Source organism: Agelaius phoeniceus, chromosome 2 (genome assembly GCF_051311805.1).
Source record: "Agelaius phoeniceus isolate bAgePho1 chromosome 2, bAgePho1.hap1, whole genome shotgun sequence".
NCBI classification, from domain to species: Eukaryota; Metazoa; Chordata; class Aves; order Passeriformes; family Icteridae; genus Agelaius; species Agelaius phoeniceus.
Genome location: NC_135266.1, coordinates 89525150 through 89550007, shown reverse-complemented (window position 1 = coordinate 89550007; position 24858 = coordinate 89525150). Strand labels below are relative to the sequence as shown.

Here is a 24858-nt window from a genome sequence, read left to right as displayed (position 1 = left end):
CAAATTTTTCCTTGAATATAGCTGAAATTTTCCTTGGTGCAACCTGAATGTTGTCACTTGTCCTTTTGCTGTGCCTATAGTGATGAACCTAGATGTCACTTCTGTGGAGGAGATGCTTCATCTTTTCCGAATTGTGGCCATTCCAGTCTTCTCTGAAATTAGCAAGCAATCTCATAATTTCCTTCTTAATGAATTTTCCTTGTTGACAAATTTCCAAAGTTATACTATCAAAATCCCCCCATTTCCCCAATTCATTCAGTACTGACAGACAGATAAATTGATAAATATTTCTCATAAAATTAAGTTTTACTAGCTGGAAATTTTGCTCAAAACTTAAATGTAAACTGAGTCATTATCCTAGGGCTCTGGAGAGAGACTGATGCTGCACTGATATCATGGGCCAGTTTAAAATCCAGTTGCTTGCAAAGGAGTCCTGCCATATCCCTTTTCCATTGGCCACTTGTTCCAGTCCCCTTCATTGCACCACCACTGGCATTCAGGATGTCACCAGGACCCACTGGCTGATCTGAGTGGGGCTCTCCTGTGTCAGCACGGTATGGAGGCATCTCAAGCTGTTTATACAGCTGTACTGATGGACTCAGAACTCTGTTTCCTTTCTGTGGCCCTGGGAGATAGTGAGGGTTAGTATCTTTGTGCCAGTTTATCCTTATGTGCAGCAGTGGTAATAACGGGAACCAATATCAGTAATGAATTGTGAGATATGCAAATAACGGTGGCAAGGAAGTGGGAAGTGTTTGTATTTATATGGAAACAATTTCTTCTACAGTCTTGTCGGAACCCAGGAAATTCCTCTGGCTGCCCTGGGCTCAGAGACCTTGGCACAGAGCCCAAGACTCGTGTGCCTTTGATCTTGACCCATGGAAAAACAATTACCAACCTTTATATGAAGAATTACAAGTCAAAAGAGTTTAAGTAGCATAATAGTTTATTTGTCACAGGGTTAAAAATAGATTTTTTGGGGTTTTTAGAATGGGGGTTCAGGGGGCAAGATGGAGGAATCTGGGAGTGTCTAGCCTTTCTCCTTCTTCTTCTTGGCCTCCATCTTCTGCTGTGATGTTGGCACTTTTAGATTGGTTGAGAGTAGAAGCTCACTGCCTAACATAGGTGATAGGTATTGGAAAGTTATTGTGAATATTGTACACGTAATTTTTAGTATAAAAAGACAACATCGCCTCTGAGGCGGGCAAAGTGCCTCTGACTGTCTTGCTGAGCAGACCTCAGCAGGTCAGGAGAAAGAATTTTATAGCTAAGATACAATAAACAATCTTGAGACTGAGAACTGAAGAGTTCTGACTCCTTCTTTGACTGCCAGGCTGGGAAAAGAGATTTTCTAACGCAGCTTGGGGTCACTCTGACCAGCAGAGATTCCGAGATAGTTTTACAGACATATGGGAAGACCCAGTCAGTTTATAATCAAATGGTGATTTAAAGACTTGTATGAAGGGCAGGGTGTTAAAATTATATTGATCAGGTTATGAATAATACTCATTTTTAGTATATAATACTAAATTGTGTGCAGTATATAAATTGTATATATACTATATAATATTAATAATACTAAATTGTAAGATACCAAAATAGTCATACAATTAGTCCAGTAAGAGTCTAATATTCTGAAAAATATTCATAAATCTATGCTCCTATATCTGTAGGTAAATGCACAGGTATATTTGATGCTAACTGAAAAGCCAAAAATTACTGTTTTCTAATATTTATAATTATGATTTTCTTACTGTTATTGAGTTTTACCATGTCTTGTTCTTAGTCTGCTTTTCTGGAAATAAAACTTACTTTAAACAGTCTGCCTGTGCCTTATATACCTGTATACCATTATTCCTTTACAACCTCTGTAATAGCTCTCTTTTACCAAAATTAGGGTATCAAGGTCTCAAAGATAATTTGTTGATTTGATAATTTTCTTAAAATTATGTTCTGATAACTTGATAATTTTTGCTTTGATAATTATCTCACTGAGCCTTTTTTCTGTTATCTCAGAGAAAAGGCTCCTTTAAATTTAATTAAAATGGCCAATGAAGAAAAAAGATCCAAAGGAGGGAAAGGTTTCAAACCTCATCAAAGATCCAGCACAAGAGATGGGTCTTGTAACTGCTCCAGCAGGCTCAATCAGAGTTCTTGGACCTGGAACAACTGCACAAAACAAATCTTTGGGAAATTTGTTGTTATTCCATCCATAGAACTTGGTGGTTCCAATGCTCATACGAAAACAGAAAAGGTGATGACTTTTTCTTAATTTAAATTAAAACTTTTCCAGCCTGCAGAATTGTGGAGAAATGCTTGACAAAGTTTGATCTGTAAAGTTTTGAAAATGAGAAGATAATTGAAAACAATCAGAGTACCCTCTTAAAAAGAGTTGCTGGTCTTCAGGAGTTTTACTCATAACTGTAGTTGCAATACCAACGTTTTCTATTTGGCATTTTATTTTTAATGTAATTTCAGGATATTCTTCACTACTTCTGGTAAAATTCCTGCAGACATTGTTTTCAAAAGATGGGAAAAGTTAAATGGGGCAGAAAAGCCATGATGACCTACTGTTTGAGCACTCTGGCTTGTTTTTTTTTTTTTTTAATTTGTCTCTGTGGTGATTCTGGCACAGCTATGATCATGGGAAGAATTAACAGAACAAATTAATGTGATGTTTGAGACAACACAGCAGGAGGGTCCCCAGCAAACTGATGGCACTGGGATGATTCAGGGTGAGTTACTCCAGTGCAAAATGGAGCAGTTGATTTGTCCTGGGATTTCAACCTAATTTTGCTGTGAGGCAGATCTAGAACATTCACCCAGTTGTGGGCAGTAGCCCTCTACAAAGGCAAAATGCTTTAAATGCCTTGACCCAGGTCTGCCAGAATTCATTTTACCTTTGCCTAAGACTGGTACCACATAAGAATCCTTTAATTATCTACAAAAATTGCGACTGAAGAATCATTCCAACCCACAGGTCAGTCTCATGATTCATGATGACCAAAAGCATTTACAGAAAGTACCATGTCATCCTGTCCCCTTAAATTATCCTCTCCCTGTCCCTTTGCTACGGGACTAAATCAGTACTACGTAATCATGTTTCAGATTTTTCCAGTCTTCTACTTTCCCTTCCTGCTCTGATCTATACACATGAATTGGCATGATCCAGTTCACTGTCACCAAATAACAGTCATTATACTTGAGAAGACTAGGAAAATGTGCTTTCCTCTGGTAAAAAAAAAACCCGACAAAACACCAAAAATCCAAACCTAACAAAACCAAAAAGCCTTCTTTCATTTTTAAAGGTCATCCCTGCAGGTCTTAGATTTGAAGCGCAGGGAGCAGGATGTGGATGTACAGAGCTGCCTGTCTTCCACCTCTGGAGCTGCCAGTCTGTCCCCTTCTGCCAGGGCAAATCTCTGCTTAAGAGCACAGCTGCTCCACAGGCTGGCTGTTCAATCGACAATGATCTCTAGTTTCAAGTGTGACAGCACCGACCTGCTCGATCTCCATTCAGCTGCAGGTGGGGGCAGCGGAAGGGAAAGGGAGGGAGGGAGAGGGAGGACACTGCAACCTACGTGAATAATTGATAGTGCAAGGAAAGGAGAGCAGCTGGGTTCCCTGTCTCCATCTGCTCACCAGCTGGGGATGAGAGATCCTTGCTCAGGTAGGGGATGAACAGCTTAGCTGCTTTTATTCTCGTCTTGCTTGCAATGCCAATTAAAAATATTTTGCATCTAGAAGGAATGGGAGCAAAGCTAGGTGGGGGAGGGTTGATCCAGATCTTCTCTGCTGCTTGTGTGGCGTTGTGTAATGGATAGAGTTTGGGGCAGTTTCAGCCTCATCAGGGAAAGTGTGTGTGCTTTTTAAAAGACATTGTGCTATTCTGCATTGTGTAGAGAAGCAGTTGCAGAGAGAGAAATGGAGAGTGGAGGTGGGGAGAGCGGATGTCTGTGTAGGAAATGAAACAAACTAAAGGGATGGGGGGGCATGAGATAGGGTCTGCCTAGACTCAAAGGAATCCCACCCTGATTATGTCAGTCCTGGACATAAAATGAGGAGTCCAAGTGCGCTGCGGGAGGTGCTGTCTGTGCACACCCGGTGCTATATTTAGAAACTGTGTGCATAGATCTGTGGAAACAGCTGATGTGAGAACATGTGTGTTTCTGTCTGTGGATGCAGCTATGAGTTTGTGTAATATTGAAGTAAAACTTAAAAAAATACAGGTTTTGCCCTGAAGAGTTTACCCTTGAAGGATATACTGCTGTGTTTATGTGGTACTGCGCAGCTTCCGTGGAGCTGCTGATGTTCTTACAATGACTCAATTAACAGAATTGCAGGGACCAGTTTCTGTGTTACAGCTAATACAGACTTCTCCCATGTGAGCAAGAGAAAATGCTAATGAAATGAAACACATTGAAAAAATCTGCTAACAAAGATGGGAAAATACATTGCAAAAGATATAGACAGCAATTACTGTAATACATATATTAATGTGCGTACATACATATATTAATGTACAAGGATACCTGAAAGAACAAAAACTTATATCCCAGTTCCTAAAACACGTCACCACTATAAAATGCCTAATGATCCATGCAGGTATGGACACATATAGGGATTAAAATCTGAGACTGTAAGTACACTGTATTAGTCACATAAGAACACAAGTATTAATAGGAGCTGAATCTACTTACTGCAACAGAAGGCTTATAACAGAGAATATTTTTGCATCAGCAGGGTAAATAGTAACAATCGCTGGCTTGATTGTAAGTTGAGGAACAGAAGCGGTCCTGTGATTTGCTTACATGTGATTTATTCATATTGCTCTTGCTAAAGGAAGGTAATTAGAACAGTAATTAGGGTATTTAATAATTGTTTGTTGTTTTGCTTATGCGTGTTGAGGGCTTTGTACACAACTGGAGTTACACAGAAGGTTAGGTAAAGCTGTGAGGCAGCTAAATGAAAGCTGAGTTCAGTGTGGTTTTGTACGTGAACAAAGTTGGCTCTTGTCTGTTGTGGCAAGCTGCCGAAGAACAAGAATGGCAGAAAGACCTGAGCCTCTCTGTATGCTTTGCTTTCACCATGGCCAGGCTTGATAGCGCTGCTGATAATGACCCTGAGATGGGGGAGGGCAGTAGTTACTGCTGGCAGCCCTCTCTAACAGCAAAAAATAATGTCTCTTCCTCCTTCCTAGATGCAGCAGAAATGGCAAGCTTGGCTCTTTGCCTTGGTCCAGTCACATCTCTACTCAGAGATTCAGGTGAATGAGTTAAGACCTGCTTGTGCAGAGAGCAGCTGCTCTATTCAGTGCCCTGGGTCCATTTAGGAGGCATTTGAGTTGGAGTGAGGATGTATGAATTATCCCATGCTTCAGCATCAGATCTTCTGGGGAATTACAAGAGGTAGACAAAAGGAAATTGAGTCACCTTGGCTCCATGCAAGTTACTAAAAACAGCAAGTGGACCCTTTCTTTGTCCATTCAAAGTTGTCACCTATCTTGATTCCTTACTCTTACAGTCTCTTTGCCAACCCACAGATCCTTGAAGTCCCCATAATAATTTCGATCCAGGTATTTCAAGAGTAGAATTTATAGGAAGCATTAGGATGAAAATGGTGCATTCATCCCCAAAACCTTGAAATAACTCCTTGCTCTCTGCATTTTTCTTTTTTCTCTATCTGCTAGCTCATATTTTCTGCCTGGTCTGTCTGCATACTGTTTGCACTCTTCCTTTACATCTTTTCCTAGCTCTCTGGCAAATTCTGTCTCCTGTTCTGTGTCTTCTTCATTAGTTAGGAAAAACCCAGTGTGAGGCTGACATTTGGCGTAAGGCGGTAGTTGCTGCTTTTATAGGTCTTGATGTAAAGAGAATAAATGACATCATCCTGTGGAATGAAAGTGAGAAGCACAGGGAAAAAAAAAAAAAGTGTCCAGAAGAACTCTGTGTTCTCATTTAAACACAGGTATATTCATATTTTTCTATAGCAGACCATGTTCTCATGCTCAGTTTTTTCTTTTTTTTTTTTAATCAGGAATGACAATCTGTTGATGAGTGAATCTGTTGATGAGCGAATGGAAATACATGTGGTTAAGGCATTTGTGACCTCTGAAAAATTGAGCCTCCCTAGTTTACACATTGCATCAATGAGCTATTTCATAAGGGGTGCAGAGCCAAATCTCTGCGGTACTTGATGTATGTCAGATCCAAATGACACGGATTTAGATTTAGTGGATGCAGTATCTTCCTAGCCTTCCCTTTAAAAGAATGGGGATTTGTGGAGAACTGCTTTGATGCTCACTTTCCTCACTGGATATTGAGAACCTGAAGATGTGATGTTGTTCTACAGCAGAGTTGAATAAGCGAAACCCCTCTGCTGTCCCTGTCTAACGCTGTGCTTGTGTTGCCCTCACACAAGCTGGAGAGCAGCGTCCTCGACTCGGCTGTCCCAGCAGCTGCTCCTGCACGCTGTGCTCCATCCATGGGCTCCCACAGCGGGGGCTCCACGGGAGCCGCTCTGCCAAGCGGAGGAGGGGCAGAAGCCATCACCCCATCCCCCTTGTCTCCTCGTCCTCCATCCTTCCTCCTCCTCCCCTCCGTGCTCTCCGGGGCCGCTGCCCGCCAGGGCCCGGTCCCGGCCGTGCGGATCCCTTCCCTTTCTATCCGGTGAATCCCGACCCGAGAGGAAGAGGAGGGGTGGGGGCGGGAGCCGGGGCTTCGCGGGGGGCCGGCAGGGAGCCTGTGCCCTTCTTCATGGCGAGGCCGGGGGAGAGCAAGCTCCCGAGGAGGGAACCCGGGAGCTGACTCAGCGGAGCAGTCCAGCATGTTTTCCCGGGAGCACGGCTTCCCTGCCGGAGCCAGCGGAGGGTAGGTACCGGCACCGGGACCGGTGCCGGCGGCAGTGGGGCCTGGGGCCCTGCCTTTCCCGGGCAGCCCGGGGACGGCGCAGGGCAGCGGCTGCCGGCGTTGGGATCGCAGTGCTGGAGCAGCAGGAAGAGCCCTGGCGGGTTGGCTGGAAGGGCGGAGGACCGGGGAGGGGGAAGGCTATGGCCATGCCCAGCCAGGCAGGTCTGGGTCTGGCTGTGGGCCCGGCCCTCGCTCCCTCCCTCCCTCCGGCCCTCCCGGCTCCGCTCCGGCCGGGGGAGGCGGGCCGTGGGGCGGCAGCGGGTGCCCGTCTCCCTGGAAGGAAAGAGGGAGGCTCGGCAGGCTTTCTCCTGCCGTCCTGGGAGTGGGGGACCTCTCCTGTTGGGACTTCTCTGGAGGTGGGAGTGCGGGTTGGATGGCAAAATTAATTTCCCCCTGGAGTCCTCCTTTCTCCTGCCCCGCAAGGAGAGCTGGCGGGGAGAGTTCTCCGGGCTCTCCCGGTACCCTGCCCACCTCTTTGTGCGTGCACGAAGTCCTGAGCACGGGCTGCCCACGAGTGGGAGCGGTGCCCTCCACGGGAGCTGCCCAGCAGCCAGAGGGGAGCGCGGGTGGGAGAGAGGTTCCTTACTGGATGTCAGAGTCTGTGGGCAGAAAGTTTGTGACCAGCTGAGAGCAAACTGCCTCTCATCTCTAGTGGTAGCTTCCTTTTCCTAGTTCTGCTTCAGTAATTCCTTCTCTTGAGCTCTAGGAATCCATGTGTAAGCAATTTTCAAAGCTGAACAGGTATTCTGAGAGTAGGGCTATTCGTGTCATGTTTTCAGCTGTCTCCACCGAATAGCTGACAATTGTATGTGCTAAAGCAAATGCACCTCTCTGAGGCAGAAATAAGGGAGTGAAACGGCAGAAGCTGTTACTCAGGAGAAGTGGTTGCCCAGAGTTTTCCTTATGAGCATTTCAGGCCTGTTCTTGTCTCACATTACCTTCAGTTCTTCTGAATTGCCTGTCCCTTCTAGTGAGGGATTTAAAAAACATATTAGTGTCTCTCTGCAAGAAACTCTTATCAGGCTGGGACACCAGTTATTATGCTGACTGTTGTTCCATAGATGGCTGCAAATCACGCTGTGGTGTTTCTCCTACTGGAAGGCTTCCAGATGAGCAGAAGTATTTACAACAGCTGTACACCTGCTTCCCTGTGAACTTTCAGGAAAACAGTTATCTGAGGATTTGGGGCACTTGCCTTTTAGAGTGCAACAAATCCCCATTTGCTCTGGAATATTTATGAAAGGGTGTATGAAATTCTGTCCAATTTGTGTTTTTCTTAGAGCAAATACTTGCGTTGACTTGGTTATTGCTACAGCAGATAGCAATGATTTTGAAAGCTGGGTAGAGAGATCCTATGACTGAAGTAGCAGAGGATGCTGCAAGACAGGAATACAAGGCACGAGCACAGTTGTGGTGGCTTAGAGATGTTCAAAGGTTCTTCTTGTTCTGTTTCAGAATTGAGAGTGGAATTTATCAGTGGATCAGCAGTACCTAGATGTAGTTTGACTGCCTGCTTGAAATTAATGTACTGGTTAGTGTCACTAGCAAATCCCACTTTAGCCTTCAGCATTTTCTAGGCCCTATGTTTCCCCTTATTGCCATTTCCTAAGAATAAAGCTTCAGCAAGTCTACATTTACACATAAATATTCCTCTCCCAATCTGCAGAATTGCTTTCCTTTTTCAGAAGGATGATGTTCTTCTTTTCTGTGGTCAAGGAGTTTGAAGTTTCAATTTGAAAAGAAGTATGTTCCCTTTTTATAATACAGTCTAGTGCTTTTCATTCCAGAAGTTCAAAGTTCCAGAAATTGAATGTGGACTTCAAAGTGATAATTATAATAGCCCCAAATTTTTGTGATATTTTATAAAAGATAATGTAAAATCTAAGGCATTCTCTTGGATTTTCAAAGGCCTGTGGTGTATTCCTAATTTGGGATAATTACAGAATTGTGAACATCCCTGAATCTACAGTAAGACTGGTGATTTTGGCATCTACTGGACTCATTTGGTCAATAGAACTGTGCTAGGATTCAATGGTAAAGAATAGTTTCTGCCTGAAGTTTTCCAGTCAGTCCAGAGTGTTGAGATGAATTTATGGTTAGAGGACAGGGGCAGGACTGGCCACACTGAGCATGTAGGAGCTGCCAGATTTCCATGATGCAGGTGTGTATTTAACTCCTCTGAATGATTCAGCATTCACCTCAGTGACATGCCAAAGAAAACACTAGCATGAAACAAGGCCCCGGGACATCAAGTTACACAAAAGGTTCTATTGTTACACTTCTTTCTGAAAAAGGTAATTTATCAAATTAAACTTGTGCCTTTTTAGGGCTTACAGAAAAGAATCTTCAGATTTTTATGAGACAGGGAAAATGTTTCATGTACTGCCTTGGACATAAATTTTGCTCATCCCAAACATTCTTCAAGTAAATGAAGAGGATGATAAATAAAGCATGTATTAGTATAGTATTAATATTAATTTAAAAAACATTTGCCATCAAACTATTTCAATATTTATTTGAGGTTGTCAAGACTAACTCCTACGTCTTCCCTCACAGACACGTTATGGCATTAATTTCTAGATGCATTATACAGATCTCTCTCATTTGAATTTCAGGAGAAAATTGTGGGATGGAAGCATTGTGTTATTTTGTGTTGATGAGCCTTATGCAAGTTACATTATGCCATTGGGCCACTAAAATGAATTGTGAATTGTCAAAGAACTGGTGAGCATTAGGATTCTTGGAGCTTTTGACAGAGTAGTTTCAAGATTACAGAAATATGTGGTACCTCCATACAAGAGGGAATGTAGCCACTGCTTTCAAAGCTAGGGTCTGCATGACCACTCTCCTAGCATGGAAGCAGCAGCAGTCATGCATCTAATAGCTACAGGACAGCAATTCTTGATTGCCTTGTAGGATTATTATATGCCTTGTATGATGATTGTATGGCCAGTGATGAGTGGTGTCTCTGGGGCTCTATCTTGGGACTGGTGATGTTTGATATCTTTACCAATGATGTAGGCAGTGGGACTGAGTGCACCCTCAGCAGGTTTGCAGGTGACACAGAGCTGAGGGGTGTGGTTGACACAACAGAAGAAGGGACCATCCAAAGAGACCCGGACAAGCTTGAGAAGTGGTGGTCCTGTGAGAATCTCATGAAGTTCAATAAGTCCAAGTGCAATGTGCTGCACCTCGTTTGGGGCAATCCCAGACATGGGCACAGACTGGGAGATGAACTCATTGAGAGCAGCCCCGTGGAGAAGGACTTGGAGGCTCTGGTAGAGGAAAAGCTGGGCATGAGCCTGCAGTGCGTACTTACAGCCCAGAAAGCCAAATGTACCCTGGGCTGCATCACAAGAGGAGTGGCCAGCAGGTTGAGAGAGGCGATTTTCCCTCTCTACTCTGCTCTTGTGAGACCACATGTGGTATACTGCATTCAGCTCTGGGATCCCCAGCACAAGAGAGATGTGAACCTCCTAGAGTAGGTCTAGGGGAGGCCACAAAGGTGTTCTGAGGGCTGGAGCTTCTCTCCTACAAATATAGACTGAGAGAGCTGGGGTTGTTCAGCATGGAGAAAAGAAGAATCTAGTACTTAGAAGGGGCTTATTAAAAAGGGAGAGTGACTTTTTACGGGGCAGGTAGTAACAGGACAATGGGGAATGGTTTTCAACTAAAAGAGAAGATACTTGTATTACATGTTAGAAAGAAATTCTTTACTCAGAGGATAGCAAGGCACTCTCACTGCCGAGAGAAGCTGTGGGTGGCCCACCCCTAGAAGTGTTTAAGGCCAGGTTGGATGGGGCCGTGAGCAATCTGATGTAGTAGGTGACATCAGCAGAGAGGTTGGGACTAGATGATCTTTAAGGTCACTTCCAACCCAAACTGTTCTGTGACCACCTTACAATAGTTCTGTGAACTATTCTATGACCACCTAACAATCATATTCATGATTTCATTACAAAGTGGATGAGTCTTGTGTCTTGTAAACCTGTGCTTAGTTCCCAGCCTCACCTATGTGGCCTTCACCATGACTTAACCCCAATTGTGACTGCTAGTAAAAACTGTGAGAGGTGTGGAATGCTTGTAAAGTAACAGTAGGAGAAGTGCAGCTGGCTGTGAGGCTGTCTGTAGTGCCTTGGGCACTGCCAGATATGTCTTCTCAACTACAGTGTAGTGTTTGTGTTGCTTTTTATTTTCTCTTCTATGAAATCAAATAAAGTCCTGCTGCTGTTTGTACCCATTGCTGCTCTAGCAGGGACCATAGTAATAATATATTTTCCATAGCAGATGTGCAGACAAAAGCTCACCTAATCTCCATGCTGCTGTACCAGCAGTGGTAACAGAAAATGGTGCCTGCATCTCTGCAGGGTGTTATCGGTTCTGTTCTAGTGCCATCTCTGTTATACTCCTGTCTTTGAGATTAATACCCAGGCTGTGGCAACTGGGGCTGTTCTTTTGGTGCTGATTTCAGTGATGGTTCAGAACTACATAAAAAAGGTTTCATCCTTTTTTATGTGGTTCTGTTTTGAGATGTGATTACAAAGCTTCTTATGAGACGTGTCTTAATTCTGCTCCAAATCCATGATGGAAGAGGAACTTGGCAAAGAAAAATCATTCAGCACTTCCATGACAGTTGTGAGGAAAATATTGTATGTGAGCAGAGACAGAGCAGTCAGAAGCCAGAAAATTTTTGCTGTTACATCCAGGATGTTTGAAAGTGGCAAGTGGTAAGTTCAGCCACCTCAGGGATTCTCAAAGGTAATGACAGCTTCCTTATAGGCAAGAAATGGCCTGGGGAGAGGAGTAGTATGCAAAGGGCAAAGGAGGCACTGCAGGCAAGCACTGACATCTTGAATTCTCTTAAGAGTTAATTTTTTCTTTCTTTTTTTTTCTCTTCCACCTCTGTCTGTTGCAGGAGGTCTGAGGAGGTGGTGCAGGGTTTTAGTGATGTTATAGACTCTCCCACTGAAGGCTTTCCATGTGTCCTCACTTCTGCTGTCCCCAACAAGGTAAAAGCAGTCCATGTTTGGCTCAGGGTTGGTGTATGCTTTGAGTTATGTGTGCAGAGGAACTGACTGAAATCAAGCTTGGGTGCATGTGTGTCTTACAGGTATAGTTGCCTCCTTTTGTGAGAATCCTAAACTTGCTAATTTGACCAGTTCTTATGCCATTCTATCTCAAGTCAATCTGACCCATTGAAAGAGAGAAATTCCTGATACCTGACTGACCGGGTTTCAGGTCAAGCTTTTGCAATACAAGCAGAAGACAATTTGGCCAGTTGTATTGTCCATGCTACCAATTAAGGAAGAACAATTTCATCAGGTCTACAGCAAGCAAATAGTTTCTTTGCCAAAATATGGAAGGAGCTCTTGGCTCCTTCAATATCTGGGTTACCACAGAAGATAATGTTAGCTTCTGCAAATGTCAAATTGTTTTTCTCTGTTGTCTTTTCCTTTTCACAGACTGTGGACTTGTTTGAGATGATTGAAAAAATGCAGGTAAGGAGAAGTAATTCTGTCAAACTTTGGGATCTCTTAATTTTTGTAGCAAACAAATAATCAGATACTATTTGTGCCATTGCTTCACTCACAATATCCTTTATTGTGGTCTTACAGAATGTTTAGGTCTTCTAGGCTCAATCTCTTACTCTTCAATGGGATTTCAAAAGCATTTTTCTGTGTTCATTTTTCCATGTCAGCATGATGGAAGTGATAGACACAGGTTATTATAATCCTGTCTGTTCTTTGCAGAAGTGTGATTCTGAGAGAAAATCAAAGTTGCAGTAAGTTATCTCTGGCATCTTCTTCAGGAAACTCTGTTCTGCTGGGTAGCAGATATAATGACAGGTGATTAATGGGATGTTAACCTAACTGCATTTAGCAAGGTCAGACAGTTTAATAAACAACTACTGTAGGTCCTGTCTTTAACTTGTGCAAGAAGGAAGGACTCTGGCTTAATTCTTACACAGAAATACATGCATTTGGCTGCATATATTTTGTTATAAACTTAAAACAGGACAGAGTTGGTTTTTCCCCCTTTTACCGTATCAGATAAAGACATAGTAATATATTATATGTGTTAATACCTAGCAATGAAGTCTTCATATTTTTCAGATTATGTGTTTTCAGAGCATCCTTGCAGGTTTCCAGTATTTTCCCTGAGTGGTGCACCTTCTTTAAAGTGCTGTGGTTAACTTTGACCTAACACAACCCATAACATGGCACATAACTCCTGCCTTTTATTATGTACAGGGATTAAACTTACCAAAACAACTTAACTTCTTTTCTGGAATTTGGGTAATCAAATTATGAATATGAGGAAAATGTCAGAATTTAGTGAGACTACAAAGGTGCGGAGATGGAAGGTAGCAGCAAAATGCTGAATTTAGAGTTATGAGGCTGAAGTACTTTTTGGCAGACTGGAGAGGAGGGTGGAAGGGAGGGGCTGAAGATTTATCTGCCATGTATTCATGCATCCATGTATTCTGTGCAGACAGACACAGACCTTGCAACCACTGCACTGACATCCAAACTGTGTTTGGGATGTGTTCTCAGTGCTTTAGAGTAGCAAACTCTGTAAGTGTGCCTGGTTCATTTAACTGCAGGAAAGTAAGCTTGAGCAAGCAGTGCTGCGTCAATTCAAGCACATGTTCAAAGGCTGTGACAGTCCTTTCCAGGCCTTTTGAAATATGGATAAGGATGAGTCCCTACCAGGTGTCCCTCAGTGGAAGACTGGTGCTTAAGATTGTCAGTGTTTCAGTTTACCATATGGAAAGCCTGACTGGATTTGCACCTCTTTAGTTAGAGAGATAGCAGGGAGCTGATGGGAATCTCCAAGGCATGCAGACTGCCTAATTTTGCATCTGTGATGTTTTCTTAGCTGCCCACTATCAAGACTTATAGCTTTTTTTTTTATTATTTAATCTTGTTTTGTCATCTAAGATGCACAAGGAGGATCAATAACTGCTGTTTCAGTATAACAGATTTTTTTGAAAGTTAAGTGTTTTCCAAAAGAAAAAAAAATTTCTAATACTATGTATTGTCTTTGTTTAGATTTTTACTGATTCTTTATTCTCTTTTGTTTGTTTTTGCTTTCCTTCCATTTGACTGTGACTATCCTTTAGATTTGTTGAATCATTCTTGTAAACAAAATCTGGGATTTTCCTTAGCAATCAAAGTGAGTGAAAACCAAAGCAGGAGACTTGAATATTTCTTCCATAAAATAACAACAAAAAAGCCTCAGGATAGAATTGATTATTGAGTACTTTACCATTGGATTGGAATATAATTGTTGGACTGAAAATTAGGGTAGCCATTTCACATACTGTGTGATAAATTGACAGGTAAAGTTGTACTCTCTTTTTACACTGAAACAAATCCCAAGATCTGGGAAAGAAGTTTACCTTTTTTTTTTTTCTTTCTCTTTTTTTGTTTTTCTCTTCAATTTTATTAATCATTTCTTGGAAATAAATGGGCTACTGGCCACTTTGTTCTGTGCTTACAGATCTAGTGAAGTCACTGTATATACTCTCTTAAGGACATTTAGTAACATGTTCCTCACTTGCTTTGCAGTGCAGGCAATTGAAAAACAAGGAAATTTTATTTCATCCAATAAGCTCAGATATTTCAGGCCTTCGTATGTTTGCATAGCCAGTCCCTCTTCACTTGACTGCTTTTGTTCACTCCCTCTGTTCTGCATTCTTAAAATTTCTGCATATTCAGTTTTATTTTCTCACAAGTACTTTCATGGCTTTTTTTCCTGTGTCCCCTTTTGTATTCAAGTTATCTGTTTTGAACTAGTCCCCTCAAAGCAATGCTCTTTCCCCATAAAATATGTGTATTATCATAGCGTTGTTATGCCATGTTGGACCCTGACTCTGGGTCTGGACACCTTTTTCTCTGTCATTCATTCTTTCATCCCGCTCAGGCCAGGTGTTTACCCTGTGCAAGACCTTGGGATATGAGATTCCCAGGCCGATATGAGATTCCCAGAGTGATGCTGTCTCCAGTTAGCTACCCAGGGAAACTGGCAGTGCTGCAAACCAGCTCAAACCAGAAGGATGTCTCAAGGGGTGGCTGAGACTGTTTATTCCTCTCCCTTTTGAGGCATGACAGTGATCATCAAGCAGTTGTTCTGCCCATACTTTGATGCTTCAACAACTTATGCTGCATGTTTCCTGTGGTCTGGTTACCCTTTAAAGTAAAGCTTTGGACTGTACATCCCAGGGTTGCCTTACTCTTACCTTAAGCTTTGCTCTAGAGGAGAGGCTGGTAGATTTAAACTTGTCTTCTGCTTCCAGGCTATCAAGAGCTTCCTTAACAGTGCAGAGTCATGGAATGTACTGGTACATTCCTTTGCTCTCTATAGAGGCTCTGATACAGAGCTCCTTTACAGCAGCCCAGAAAGTTTTCCCTCAGGCTTGCTGAGATACTGGTCTCCTACCAGGACCTCCTTTGAAACTGGAAAATTCTTGCAGTTCTCAGATCTGCCAAAAATGCCAAGGAAGGAGAGAGAAATATTAGAAGATTGCAGTTTCCCAATCTCCATTTCTATCCCTGTACTTCCCCCAGTTTGTTGCAGAAGTCTGTGGCTGTTTTGTATCTATGTGTCCATTGTGCCTCAGCCCTGTTTTGACAGTACCGGACTTTCTGGTAGTGACAGAACTTTCTGTCTCTTTTTCAAATCCCTGTTTCAGAACCTGGTCTTCCATGTGAACCTCAACTCAGTAGGTTGACAACTGAAATTCGAGACCACATCAACAAAGCACTTTTTAGCACTTACATTCCACGAACTCAACTTTTTCACCTTTACAACTTCCCTAAATGCAAAATGGTTACTAAGTACTTCTGCAAAAGATAAAGGTTGCTTGTCAACCTGTGTTCCATCTTAATTTCACAACTCACCACATCCTGGTAATTGGTTATTCATTTTGTCAATGCTGTGTACTGACATCACAATTCAAAACATATTCTAAAGGTTTCCTATGAAGAATGTTTCACAGCTGGTATTTGTTTAGTCTCCATTGTTGAAAGTACAAAAGGAAAACAATTTTTTTGCGGAAGGTATGTAACTGTCTTTAAACTCAGCTTTTGTGGTTTGATCTTGTGTTATCCTGTAGACAATGTGTGAAGCTTCTTTCTCCTAGTAGAGCTAAGGAAAATAATTTGGTTTTTTGTTACCTGCTCATCGTTCCTCACTCACTTTACTGTGTTTCTATATTTAACCAATTAAAATTTGTTGTTACTGCTACTTTTTGTGATTGAACTCAACTTCAGACTTCTGAAGAATAATCTCATGCATCTATTACTAGTCTCCCTTACCCTGGAGTGTGGCCATACTGTTTTACTTCTGATGTTTCTAAGAGTATTTTAAAGGTGTTAAGCATTTGTTGTGTACTCAAGGTCTGGCTCCTCATGAGTTCATGAACGTTTAAGTTTTTTTATGGCTCCTTCTTAGGTTCTTTTAATAAACTTTCTCATTTTCCTAAAACCTTGTTTTTATGTGAAGTAGATGTGTTGGGTTTTTTCTTTCCTTTTTGTTCCCCTTTTGTTGCTCCTGCAAAGAGCATCCTGATTATTATGAATCCTCAGTAGTAAGGTTGCTGTTGCTCAGTGTTAGTGGTACTATGCTAGCAGTTTTTGCACCCTGTACAGCTGGAGCATTGCCCAAAACTTTTGTTCCTGAGCCTCCTAAGTCTCCACTGTAGAGCTCCTCTGAGATTTACCTATTTCTACCAGAATCTAGTTGACAATCTAGTTCCACTGTAGAATATGTGCACAGGCATGGCTGTTATAAATCAAATCCTGCTTATTTTCACAACAAAGTCAAGAGCTGCTTATCTTGTCTGGAATCCCTGATTAGCCACGCCAGTAACTGATGGTATATAAAAATGTAGTCTCAGCAACATGTTCCAGTATGAGAGTTACAAGATTTAGGTGACAGTAGTCGAATGCTCATGTACTGTGCATAAGAGATACCTGCATTTTAAATTCTGGTCCTCACCTTCCTATCTGATGATGCAAATTCTGCTTCTTACTCTTCTGTCTGTGATGCCCACTTGGACTATGGCCTGTTGACCCTCATATCTTCTGCTCTGGGCCTCTGCTCAGTCTGTGTTGGGACTCTCCTCACTGAAATTGTCCTATTCCTCTGTGCTTCTGCTGCAGAGGTGTGGTGGAAATGAGCTACTTTGCCGTGGTGAGGAGGCAGAGGATGGAATAACCTTAAGGAGGAGATTCAAGTCTGGGTGCCAGCTCCTGATTCAGGAGGAAACTAGGCAGCCAGTAGCCTTTTGCTCTGTTCTTTCAACCCACCTCATAGTCATTCCATTTTTTCTTTTTGTTGCTTAGGATAGGAAGGAAGGTAGCTAGAACAGATTAGAGAATCAAGTAAGAGAATCAGTCTGGGAGGTTGTTTTTAATATTTGCCAGTTGTCTGCTTTTTAAGAGATGTAAGCTTGGGGGTAGCATTTCAGTTTTAATGCCAGATTAGGGGGCTGGACAAGTTCTAGCTTCACTTTTCCTTTTTATTCCAATCTTCCAAAGTTGCCTAAAATAGCAGATTTTATAGAGGGATAAAATATGCATATTGAGGATATGGAAAAGGACACAGAGGGTAAGTGAAGCAGACATGCTGAAATATAGGATTCACTGTCTGTGACTTTATGTTTCCAGGGGAGTCGTCTGGATGAACAAAGATGTTCCCTTCCAGCTCCTCTCAAGGTCAGGCTGAGTTGTTGTTGCCTCCTAAATTGCTGAGAATGGCTGATAATTACTGACCTGGCTTGCAGTGTACTTTCATACTGGAATGAACAGGGAGTCTGCAAACATCCCAAAAACACATGCTTGCCTTTTTTCTTTTCTTTTTTTTTTCCTAGTTGCTCCACAAGAAAATGAAACTATGTAGCTGAAATAGAACTCAGTTTTCCCTTTTTCTAATATAAGTGGCTCCAATAAGAGTTTATTGTTATTAAAAGTGTTAGTTTTGACTAAGTAATTTCTTAAATGTATTCAATTTAAGAGCTGTAATAATATTTATGAAACTACATAGTATTTATTTCAGTAATCTGCTTGATGACTCAGAGATGCTACTAGAAAGTTGATCTGTTTTGCCAATATTAAGGCAGTAAGAACAGATTCCTATCTTTAAATCCTCAAGCTGAGGATTAAACTCCACTTCTTCAGTCTCAGCTCAGGCCTATTAACCTTAAAATCAAACCTGACTGTGACTTTTATCTTGGGATGACCTGTAAAATAGCCACATGGAGAATTGATACAGCTTTACTCTGACAGAGATAGTCAGTGCTCTTTGTGGCGATGGAGGGGGCATCCAGCTGGCATAAATTGGCTCAGTTACTGCTTCTGTTCTCTGAGTCACACCTCAGCATTGCTCAGATGCATGCCACAAAGCAGCCATGGAGATGACACAGCCTCAATCTGACTGTAAATTACAGCACTTTTTCTACCATTCCTACTGTCATCCCTGTTAGCAGAAGGACAGCAGCTCTCTAACACTGTATGGAAGGAAAGGAGAGAGGCTGCCACTCCTAACCACATCAAATTTGCCTATAGTTTGGCTACTTCCTCATTTTGCATGCCTGTATTCCCTGTAGTTTGGAGGAGGAGGGTGGGTAGAATCTGACTCCTAAGTTTATTGTTCACAGAGTTCTTTATTATAATGCTGAGACCTTGGAAATGGAGTCTAACCTTAAGTCCTGAAGTAAAACTCTAAGGATGACCTAGGGCAGAGTAGAAGCTGAGGGCACAGTTTGCACAGTCGTGAGAGCAAAACACCTTTAAAGATGTCACATATTTTTGCTAATGGCCTGTTCTGATTTCAGACAGAAGAGGAGTATATTCCTTATCCCAGCATCCATGAGGTGAGTTAGTACTGCTCTCTCCTCTCTCTGTTTGTCCTTGGACTTCACTGGTTTTTCAGCTTATTAGCTTTCCAGCTTACAGACCCATCAGCTTTAATGCTTTCTGTCCTTCTGAAAAATCCAGGTATTACAGAAAGGGTGGCCATATCCTCTCATTATCCTACCCCAGTTTGGGGGCTACTGGATTGAAGGGACCAGCCACAACCTCTCCAGCTTGAGTCCAACTCTGTCTGATGTACCCTTTTCCTGGAGTGGTAAAGTGAAACTCGAAAGTGACCCTACTGCCAAGCTGTACCGCAAACATTTTCTGGGAAAGGTAAGGGTGACCTTCAGAGCCTTCTTTGCCCACCCAGCCACAAGGCTGAAATGTTTCTCAGGCTTTTTCTGGTGGATTTAAAAATGTCTGCACTGCTGCTGCATTTCAGTTCCTTATGATGCCTTGAACTGATGTAAATGAGGTACATACTAAGATACGGTCTGTAGTGTTTCCAATTGGTTGTGTCCCCATGTGAAAAGTGCATCATCCTGTGCGTTAATAGAAAGATTTGCATGGGAAATGCTTTTATTTAGTTAAGAAGGTCTTTTGAGGCTCCTATACAGATACCAACCTTGAGATAACAAGTGGACAAAAGTGTAATAGTATTGGAAGTGGAAATGGCATTATTCTTAGAGGGGACTTCAGCACTGACAGTGCAAGCTCCTCAGTAGGAAGCAGAACAGTCTGTTTCCCTCAGTGCATGGTCATTACAGAATGTATGTGATGAAATCACACCATGTGTTTTATAGTTGTTGATATAAGTGAGTTTGGTGCTGAATGTTCCATGACTTAAAAATTTTCAGTTTGACACAAAGGGAAACAGAGCAAGGCCTCATAAAGTGAATGTTTGCTGGCCAATCATTAAGGTCCATCTGGGTGGGCCTGTTTAGGGAATTGGCTGATTACCAGACTGAATCTCAGGATGATATTAGCCATAAAGAACAAGTGTGAAAAACCCATGATGTTTTTTTGAGATTTGGTTCATGGCATCAGGAGATAAGAAAGCTTGACAAGTATGATCACACTGCATCTTATTCAGTGATCTCCCTCAGCGACTGCTGAATAAGTTCAAAGCCAGGAATAGGTGGTGCTTTGCACAGTGCTGAGGACCTGTTCTGCAGTAGTTATTCTTGTCAGAGTGATCTTCTGTAGTGAATCTTGTTCCACAACAGTGGAAGATTATGTATTAATATGATTTATAAATAATTAGGGAAAAAAAGAAAGCCTTCCTGGAGGCTTCCCCACAAGACTACAGATCTGCTGTGCAATCTGTTAATGGACATTTATCCTGTAACCTTCTGGAAGCTTTCAGCATGCCAACTGTAATTATTTTTCTGTCATGGTAAATATAGGGTTGTGCTTGAAGGCTTCCAGAGCCAGACAGGACAAGAGGCAAATTTGGATATGATTTTTTCAGTCCAGTTGTAGGATTCACTGCTGACCTGATACTACAAAACAGTTGAGGTTGGAAGGGGCCTCTGGGGCTTATCTTGTCCAGACTCCTGCTCAAGTGAGGCCATATCGTCATTGTTCCTTCCAAGTGAGATCCAGGACTTCCTCTGTTGTGGAGCTTTGCCTTTGCAAAGTGCCCGACTGCTAGTGCCTCTGTACTACAGAAAAACTCTCTCCTATATTCTTCCTTTTCTGATGTCCAGTGTTTTATTCTTTGCCTTAACTGACACGAATGTGTGTCCATGTTCAGTTAGACATGCAAGTTTTTGAGCAAGTCAGTGTCAGAAAAGATCAAGGTGAACAGGAGTCTTGTGCTACTGAAAACTCTACCCATGGCTAGAAAACTTCCTCCATGGTTTAAAAACTTAGTTATAGAGAGAGCTCAGAGCTTTTCCACTAGAAGAGTATTTCTTCAGTGCACAGTTAGCAGTGGTTTTGATGCTATGTTGGATCTTTTTCTTGTTGGTAACATGGGAAGGTTATTTCAACAATGTCAGGAAAGGTCTCTTTCATGCTTTGAATAACAGCAAACAGTTCTTAGCTGAAGAAGAGTCTGAAAGCATCACATGATGGGAGAGGCATAGCCAGTGGTTTAGGTAATATCCTTTAAGCAAGACAGGAGATCAAAGTATTGTGTGGTACTACAAACTTAATGTGCATGTCTGTGTTGTGGATGTGTGTATGTAGATTGCTCACACTTGAACAATTCCATGATACTTTTTACAGACTATATTACAGCAGACCCTATAAAACAATGACCAAAAAAAGTGCTAGAACATTCAGGCCATAGCTCAGTTCCTTTTCCTTGCCTCATGATCTGTATTTTATATGACAATTACACAGTAAGATTTATTTACCATTTAGGATAAAGGCTGTAAAATCTCATGTCTTATACTGCGGGAATAATTTGATGTCTGTGTTGTTTTTCAAGGCTGTAATAAAGAGAAATAGCCTGAAGCCAGGAAGGATTTAATAAAGGTGTGCATTGTAGCTGTCAGTCAAATAAACTTAGGGTCCAGTTTCTCAAGCACTTGAAGCTCTCAGTGCTGAGGGAGGAGCTTTCTTGCTATGCATTCATATGTAATCATGTATTTCTCCTTTATGCTGTTCTTTCTTTGTGCTGGTTAAAGTTGCTGCAGATGGCAGATGTCTTAGTAGCTTTATAACTTCTTATGCAAACTGTCAGCATTCCTTGTGTTTTCTGTTAGTCTTTTCTCTTGGCCCATGGAAGATACTTAATTGTTTTTAGAGAGATCTATTTGAAATCCAGAACTACCTTTCAGACTATATTAAATGTTACAGAAACTGCTTCTGTGGCTGAACAAATTTGTACTTAATACATAGGTCATCTTAGCTCCAGGGTATCTTGTCATCCCTGACTTGCTATCTTCAGTATCCACTGCCAAGCCTTTTGATGGTTCATCTCTAACTTGAGGACAGCTAACAATAAAGGCTGCTGTCCACTGAAGGAATATGAGTCTGATGTATGTTGCCTATGTGTTTTTACAGAGAAAGAAAATCCTAAGGAGTAAATTATAGGTTTATTCATATATACGATTGCTCAGATCTCAGTTTAAACCTCAGATCCTGGTTCAGGATCAAGCTACATAGCCAGAGTGGCTTTTGCAAAAATTCATTTGTTTTAAGATCTCCACTAATTCTAGTACCCATTCCCCTGTGAGGACTGCACCCATTTGTGCAGCTCTGCCTAGCTATGTCAGCTGCAGAACTGATGGCCCAATCTCCAAAGCAATTGAGATCCCCCTCTATCAGACCTGCTGGGGTTTGACTTAGAAGTCTCATCAAAAGGCATCTTAATTCCTGGTCTTTGCAACTCAGTGTTACTTTTAGCCACAGCTAGCCTCAGGCTTTAGCTCTTCTTCCTTGCTTTGCCTTCTAGGTCTGATTTTTGTTGGCATTATGCCATCTTTTTCCTTAACAGGCTGTCTTGGCCATCCAGCCTGGCATTTGACTTCTTTGGTGTAAGGATTTTGATTCTAGACTTCAACTGACCATGGAACATGGTCTTGATTTGGTCCTTGAATCTGTCTGTTCCTCAACTACTCTGTCTTTCTGCCCTTGGTCACAGTGACTTACTGCACCTGATTCTTGTTCACATCCCAAAAATCCATTAGTATCCTGAAACTCATGGTCAGGAAAAATTAACTGTCCTTTGTTTCTTCCTTTGATTTCAGCTTTTTTTTTCCCATGTACTGTCACTGACCAGTGTGGCAGATCACACTGGACTTCTGTGATTTGAACACTGCAGCTAGAGGCCATATTAATCTGTTTGCTTCTTGACTGCTCTTAGACCTCGCCTTTTTCAGACTGCCTTGTTTGATCAGCCATGGAACCTTTTGCCCAGTATCAGGGCAGTTCTGGGTGTTGGGTGTTTTCTGTCTCAAAGAGGAGGTGAGGACAATAACATCTTTAATACTTAAAAAAGTTAGATAGCTACATTGCCACATTTTGTTTTAGGGTAGTGACTGTAGTCTTACTTATTCCTGTTTTTTGTTTCAAAGAGAGGATTGGTTTATGTCTGATAACTTCAATTTGGCTGTGTCCACACAGATATCAGAGCATTTCACTAGATGTATCTTTATTTCTGACACTGAGTCAGAACTATGACTTATACGAAAAAGTCATACAAACTATGACTTTTCCTTTTAGATGGCAAAAGACAATCTTACCAGTATTTTGAGAGAGGTTTTAATCCATCAGAGCCAGAGCAGACCTCCTAGGCATACTCCTAGGCATGTATATATTCTAAATATTCTAGGCAAAAGAGTGAGGAAGGAACTGACAGATTAGCAACCATTTTTTATCAAATTACACTTTGCTCCCACTGAGTTCTTCACTAATTTATTGTGCCTGGAGTATTCCTTTCATGGAACATATTCCAAATCATGCAAGTTTTGACTGTACAGCTGAATACAACTCACTGTCCCACTTCAGTGTCATGCATGAGGATGCTTTTCCACTAGGATGATGGAAGTGATCAAGGCATTTCTGCATAATTTCACCTTAATGTAATTTTCATTATGATGGAGGTTTCTATTCACATCCTGTGTCAAAAGGCTTTAACCTCTTGAGGTTAGAGATTATATAGCAATATGTATGATATAGCAATATACAAAATATACATTGCTATACCTAGGCCACTGGAGCATGGCTGTATACCCAGGAGAAATGTATGGCCACAGACACTTACAAATAGAGACTGTGAAAACGTTTGCAGTATCTTTCATTGTTTGACTGCATGACTGTTCCAGGCATGCTCCACTAAAGCTCAGGCAGTGTTAGTGGCACTGCTGAGACCAGTCTTCATCTGCAAAACCTCTTTACTTGCTGACTTTATCCTTCCTGACATGTGAGCACTCTTGGATTTCAGCCATTCACCATAATCCTGCCATTGCTCTTTAGATAGAGAATTTCCACAACCGCATCCAGTTGAATGTCTGGAAGACACAGCTTAGTCAAGCAGAACCTGAATGGATGCAGGGAAAGTCCATGAAAGATACAATTTTGTTTACAAGAAACTCAATTTCTTCAAAACTTGTTGCAGAATGTTGTAACACTATTCCTTCTCAGGAGCCCTTGTGATGTTGGACAGGTGAGGAGGAACTGAACTGACTGGATGCACTTTGACTGATATACTCGTGCACTGATGATCAAGTGGGCTGGAAGACAACATACACACATCTGGAAGCATGCTACTCCTGTTGAATTAAAAATATTTCCTATTGAATTAAAAATTAAAAAAATTTCCTATTGAATTAAAAATTAGCTAATCTTGAGTGACAGCTTGTGTGCAAAAAAAAAAACAACTTGGAAAGCTTCTCCAGGAAGTGTGTTGGGGATAATGCATTTTGGTTTCCTGTTTGCAGGAGCACCAGAACTTTTACTCCAGTGACATGTCCTTGGGCTACCTAGTACTTTCTGTGAAGTATGAACAGATTGAGAAACAGGAAAATCTCCGCCTGTTGCTGAGGTAACGGTGCCTGTTATTGAAGTGTATGCTGCTGTGCTGTGTCTCTTGTCTTACCTTGCACTCCCTCTGCATAGATGCAGGTGTGAATTTCATGTCTTTCTTCTGGAGAGAAAAGAAACTGAAAAAAAACCTTTGAGCCTTTTTTTCTTGCCTTCTGCTCTTGAGTTGCTCTCAGCAGTTTCCTTGAAGAAGATGATGTGGTGCTTACAGGTGCATATTTGTAGTACCTGTGTGGAAAATACCTGCTCTTCCCTCAAATAGAAAGTTTTTCTGTTTATTCTGTCTGCTTAGAGACATGTGAGTACTCTCTAGGAGAATATGGATTCCTTAATGGAGGACAGCCTAGCCCAGGCTTTGTACTTGAGATTAAGGCTCCCTTGAAGGCGATCTGGAACATTCCCTAGATTCCCAGGGCAGTCTATGAAGCCATAACCCTTAGGGTTATGAAGAGAGATATTACCTAGAGAGAGCTGCTGGATGAGCTACAAGAAGAAGAGAAGGATCTTGCATGGGTGAGAGGCCACTGCAGAGAAGCTTTTTACCTCACTATGGGCTGGATGCACTCCCTGTAGGCAATGCTACTGGAGCCAGG

General features: G+C 41.9%; 1 protein-coding gene across 11 annotated transcripts in view; it reads left to right on the top strand.

Moving 5' to 3' along the window:
- The first annotated feature begins 3343 nt into the window (after positions 1 to 3343).
- Positions 3344 to 24858, top strand: part of LOC129134947 (rap1 GTPase-activating protein 1-like) — a 44778-nt gene continuing 23263 nt past the window's right edge. For 5 of the 11 annotated variants that reach the window (XM_077174173.1, XM_077174172.1, XM_054654731.2 and 2 more), the window contains exons 1-7: positions 6715 to 6869; positions 11824 to 11917; positions 12371 to 12406; positions 17582 to 17629; positions 18748 to 18786; positions 18911 to 19102; positions 24163 to 24266. In XM_077174173.1, the coding sequence (XP_077030288.1) occupies positions 6826 to 6869; positions 11824 to 11917; positions 12371 to 12406; positions 17582 to 17629; positions 18748 to 18786; positions 18911 to 19102; positions 24163 to 24266 (557 nt within the window). In that variant the 5' untranslated portion in view covers positions 6715 to 6825. The other 6 variants (XM_077174174.1, XM_054654736.2, XM_077174178.1 and 3 more) reach the window with 3 other exon arrangements.